At 43.1% G+C, this 5766-nt stretch overlaps 1 protein-coding gene across 1 annotated transcript; it reads right to left on the reverse strand.

The window, feature by feature from the left end:
* Nucleotides 1-3080: 3080 nt before the first annotated feature.
* On the reverse strand, nucleotides 3081-4720 carry T265_05070 (hypothetical protein; the record flags this gene model as incomplete). The annotated part of the gene is made up of 5 exons (XM_009169981.1): nucleotides 3081-3239; nucleotides 3581-3818; nucleotides 3899-4030; nucleotides 4067-4341; nucleotides 4640-4720. The coding sequence occupies 5 exons, from the start codon at nucleotides 4718-4720 to the stop codon at nucleotides 3081-3083; spliced, it is 885 nt and encodes a 294-aa protein (XP_009168245.1).
* Between the last annotated feature and the right edge of the window lie 1046 nt (nucleotides 4721-5766).

Genomic DNA, 5766 nt, shown 5'->3' on the forward strand with positions numbered 1-5766 from the left:
TATCAGCGCAACAGTGACACTCAGCTATCATTACTTTGGTTGTCATTGGGAAAGCAGATCGTTTGATTAGATAGTTCAGCACTCTATGGACGATACAAAGGAATTTTCAAGAACCCGTCAGGAGTTATAATAATCCAGAATGTGGGTAAGCACGAATGAGTTCTTTCTTTTAACGGCCAAAACGACTCGGGAAGTAAGTGGGACTGTATCACTCCCTGTGGACAACGATGCAGCCAACTCAATACAGTTTGACGAGTTAACGAATCCTCATGCGCTTGAGACACAAATACTTGATTTTTCTGGATGTTACCACATTAGTCTGTCGACGGAGCATGCTTCTTGTTGTTACAGTTGCTCGTTACCATATGAAACCTTTGAAACTAGTCGAATATGCTAACTTTTGCACCAGTTGTATCCATCCAGTCCATAAATTTCCAGTTTTGGACCCACACATAATATTTTATTGTATTTGTGAGTGATGGACTAGCGTCTGACTTCAGTGCTCAACAAATTTGGTCGTGAATTTTATCGCTCAATCCTCTTGGATTACAAGACTTCAGAAGATATATTCAGCGATGCCTCTTACAAGACTGCTTAGTTACATCAGTCGCATCGCGGACACAGTAGCAGATGCGCGAAAATCTCCCCGTTTTGCGCCGAAATATGTTCATATGGTTAGATGAATTCTGGAGTGTTTGCGGTGTACAGACAACTCACGGCGAGTGCTAGAGCTCCAACACATCACTCACGATCAAATCTAGTACCCATCTAAGGAGCTTGTTCACACATGATTCATTGTGAATTTTATGAGTGCCATTTGCAAACGTCATATTCTAGTTACCATAATTAGTGCTACCGTATGAGCTCAAAAGTGCTAATTTCTCAGAAGGATTTCATCAGACATCCTCTTTGACAGTAAAACTTATGTCTCCCACACTTTCACACTTTCCACGCTGGTTCGACTAGGCAATATTGCTCGGTTTCACCAGAGTAACATCGACAGCATGACAACACTTCTCAGAACATATGCTTCGTCGGCGCAAAGCGACGGTTTCTTTGAAAATATTAGTTTGAATAGAAAAACATAGGCTCACGGGGCGGGGAAGGAGTCAGAGATTTCCTCTCACAAACGTCAACGCACCCTCAAATATACATCAAGTCATTCTTAACATAGGGTTACGAGGTGCACACCACTGATGTCCACTAACAGTCACAATTTGAATTCCAATCGAGAAGACATATCCAGGATGACGTGGTCCAGTCTGGGGGACGAGTCGTCTGAAGAGTACCCAGACTTTTCACAATATCTTGCATACCCTTCGACCTTCCAATCGAGAAGACATATCCAGGATGACATGGTCCACAGTCTGGGGGACGAGTGGTCTGAAGAGTACCCAGACTTTTCATAATATCTTGCATACCCTCCGACGTGTCAATCTTTGACAACCTCCATGATTCCGCTACACGGATTTTGGCAAGGCAAACAATGGTTTAGCATGCGCAGTGCATGAGCTTCTCATAAGTCCACGTTGCACAACTTAACGTTCGCCTTCAAGTTGCATCGTTAAGAATTCACCGAAAGCAACACTTCCTCGCACATGCTGGAAGTCTGGTAATATGAACAGCCATTATAAACGGAACATAAATGCTACAAGCACCTCAATACGGTTACTATGAAGCAGATACCCTGTGGTTGCCAAATTTACAACCGAAGGCTTTTCTAAAATGCATGTTATCAAAGACTATCCATAGTTGTAGGGACTTGCAGACCAGGATCGTATTTGTGAATGACAGAACATGTGCAGTATGAAGCCTGAGATAACGTGGGGTCTAAACATGCTACATTCGGGCTTGTACGTTAGCTGTGGACTCACGATAAGTGGCAGCTTGTGCCCTCATTAACTGCTGCCCGGACGGATGAACTGAAGTATTCTCCGATCATTCTCAGTTTTGACTCCCTCCATCTCCTTGCTCTTCCAAGTCTATCTATCTCGCACGCTTATTTCCACCGGGCATCTAGTAATTCGTTGAGTCAAGTCATTTTCGAGACCGGCTGTGACACTTCACCAAGGTTTAGGCAGTAATATTATTCAGTCTGACATCGAGTACTTGAGTGGGCCTGCAATCGCTGTGCCACAGGCAAAGTCCTCAAAACCAGAAAAAATAGGTGACCAACTCATCCCAGTATAAATACGCATCTGATGGTGGGGTAGTTCGGAGATGTCATGCGGAAGTTCTGGTAAACTCGTCCAACACCCAAATCCGCCTTGCCTTTAGTTATCGAACCACATATCCACAAGACATCGAGACAAGAAGCAACCCTGGACAAGCTCGTCATCGGAACCCACAAATGTGTGCTACAGCGAGCGATAGACGATTCCCGACATCAGTAACTTATGACAATGCACAGAGATGAAGCAACCGTTCACTAATATTTAAAAGCCGCCATAAAAAACCACCAGACGACCAGGTGAGATCCAAAGGTCATCGGAGGTTGACCGGAAATTACATCATCACAAATAATCTTTGCGAATATATCGCATAATTGCATAATTATCTGCCTCTATGAATGTGTTGTTGATTTCATCAAGTGTGAAAGTTGATTCAACCCAATCGTGATAACCTAAGTCGACGGTTTCGATAGCTAGTTTAGGTCAACATTATCGATGATTTCGTGCAACAAACCTCGTGTTGCACTCAGGCGACATATGTATTAAGAATGCTGGCTACTATATGTTCACACGAGATCGGAGGTAGAAAGCTTATTACTAGCATTCTAGTGTTTGCGTAAATTTCTCATATAGAATCGGATGGGTGAAAACTAGTCCGGACCGTTTTTATTCTTCAACAAATTGCACCATCTACAGTTAGACAGAAGTGCATTTATGGTGAGTGACGGTCAATAACAAGCAGATTTCACTGTAGATTCCATACTCAAGGCTGATTGCCAAAATTGACCCATCAGTACCCTCGGTGAGACAAAAAGCCGAGTGAATTGAATATATTTTGCATTATAGTCACAAGAGAAAACAGAAATTCACATGTGAGGGTGTAAAAAGGTGAGAAACTTGCAAGCGAATTTAACAGACCCTCGGCTTGAATCCCACTTTTTTACTTTGTTGGTCGAAAATAGTAATAAAGTGTTCCATGAAACTCACTCCTAGTACTATGCTACCAGTGAGAATTTCTGGATCTGGAACGATTGAGCTAAAACAGCGTGTCCCCGCATGTGTCTCCTCCTAGAGAGAGGAATCAAATATACATGAAAATTTTATGGCGCTTAATGATCAGTGAAATCAGTACTTCGATCTGGCGAAAAAAAATTCCAAGGAGATGGAATCTAAGCTCAAAAGTGGATGAAAAATTTTCAAGAGGCAAAAACCTTCTCAAGAATCGCCTGTGAGTTTTCGTAGACAGTTTTTCAAGGATAGTTTAAACTGATTTTAAGCTCAGAGTGGTCCGCATTGAAGGAGGAAGCATAATCAAACAAGCCACGATGCTGTCTCAAAACCTGGACTAGACCGGCCTGATTGCTATATAATTACTATACTTGGTACGTTCCCAAAAGGACTTCACTTACTCTTAGAATATACTGTTGAGGCGTCAGAGTCAAGTCTACTCCTTGTAAACCGAAGATGAGATTTGGCAGCTGTGCCAACCCGTCACAGTTGACGATGTACAATTCCCCATGTAGTGTTGCTCCGAGCGCAGTGTTAATTAGGCCGGCACGATCCACAGCAATCTTGTTTAGCCAAGAGGTACTGTCCAACGATGCAACAAATCTTCTATGGAAAATACCTCGCAAGGGTGTCCTGAGGCTGAGGTTGAGAGAGGGTTTTGTGATAGATGAATGTTTCGTTGTTTTACCAATGATACTAGGAACTAACAAGCTACTTACCTCTCTACGTGGACCCTCCAGCCACCGTGAGCATTCTCTAAGGGCACCATATGGAACTCTTGTGGGTTGATTGTACCATGGGACCCAAACACAATCCGAGCGTCAGGCTCCAAATTGTTGCGGTGGGTGGCACTAAAAAAGAATAAAAGCCCTGGGTTTACGCATTACGAATGGTACAATAAGATGAGGTAAAACACATGTTTATCATGAAGCGAGTGGTGTGCAAATTGGGTTACGTACCATACACAAAATAGAGTAAATCTCTTGTAGTCTATCATTCCATTCGCCATCATCACGTCGAGAACGTTGTGATCAGGTATTGTCCTTTCGATATCTGGGTAACCCAAACCCAGATAGCCATCACCTGAACCAGGTATTCTTGCGTTCGGATTGTAGGCTGTAAACATAGAGAATGTCAGCCGACCAACTGGATATCCATCAAGCTATTTAAAACAAGGTCAATAAATTAATAAAAAACAAACCTGAAACATATCTTTTACACCCTGTCCTCTCACTCGTCTTGGGCCAATGGTTACCCCAAACTGTTCGCGCGCCTGTGAAGCGGCCATATCGAATTTTCGTTTTCCATCCCAAAAATTAGATACGCTTGACGATATTAGCCAACTGGTATCCTGACTTGTATCGAGAACGACGCAAAATTCCTGTGCAGGTGTGCCAAATGATATACGTGCGACTAGGTGATGCTTAAAACTTAAGTAGCGCAAAAATACAAGGACGTACCTCCTCGCTTACAGAGAGGTCCGCATAGGCAATATATCGTTTCTCACGAAACCGCCCTTTGTTACGATAGTATAGATCCATTCTGATGATGATGGTAAACGATTCCTTAAACCGGACTTACTGGAAAGCATGGGTGGCCAGAGCGAACAAAGCTACTGAAACCAATGTTGCGTCCTTCATTTGACGGGTCCGGAAATCTCAGTGGTGTACAACGTCGAATTTCTCGTTTTTGTGCTCATCGGTGCACGTTTTGATCCAGGTAGTGAGCAACCAATCTGAGCGAAGTTTGCACAGTCATGAGAATTGACCGATTAAAACTTTTCTGTATGCATAAACCTATCCAGTCAGCCACATGCATTGGTGCTGCTTTATGATTGGATGAGCGTTAGTACTCTCAGTGAGGCTGAAGCGCAATTTTGTCTCCCGTTGTAAAAAAAGCACGCAGGACGTCGCACATGGCGTCGCAAATGCGTTGTTAATTTCACACGTAAAACGAGTGAAATAAACGAGCACCCAACTGACCGGGAAGCGACGAGTCCTTTTTCGTCTGTGTATCAGAGCTGGTCTGCTGTCTCACACACCCAGATAGCAAGATGGACGTTTGCATGCACGTACAAATGACAGCTGACCAGACAATATGTGTATTATCTTGCGGTTTTTACGCGTCCATTTTTTAAACACAACTCTGCATAATTCTAACCAGAAATGACGCCTTGTTTACCATAAAAATAAATGCAAGGGGGAGAATATATGTAGCTTAAATCATATTCTATCCCACAGCCTTTGTATTAAATGCATGAATGTTAACAAGTGGCGTAATCTCAGCTCTGCTAACACGCTTCCATCGCCAACCTGATGCAGTAGAAGAGTATGAACTCGGCATGATTTGAGTTCCCTGTATGAGACAAACGGATACCCAACCAGCCATCGAGCAATCAAACAAAATGAACCCTTCATGATCGAGAGTAAGGTATTTTAAACGACCTGCGCTTCCACAAGATCAATGCAACCCCAAGACTCGTGTTTCAAAGCTGAATAACAGTGGGATCGAGGATAGAACACAGCCCAACATTCATCCTACAACTGTCTTTAAGATCGGTAATCATCTGTGGTAACACCATGTGGTC

The sequence above is a fragment of the Opisthorchis viverrini genome (assembly GCF_000715545.1).
Source record: "Opisthorchis viverrini unplaced genomic scaffold opera_v5_87, whole genome shotgun sequence".
Lineage (NCBI taxonomy): Eukaryota > Metazoa > Platyhelminthes > Trematoda > Opisthorchiida > Opisthorchiidae > Opisthorchis > Opisthorchis viverrini.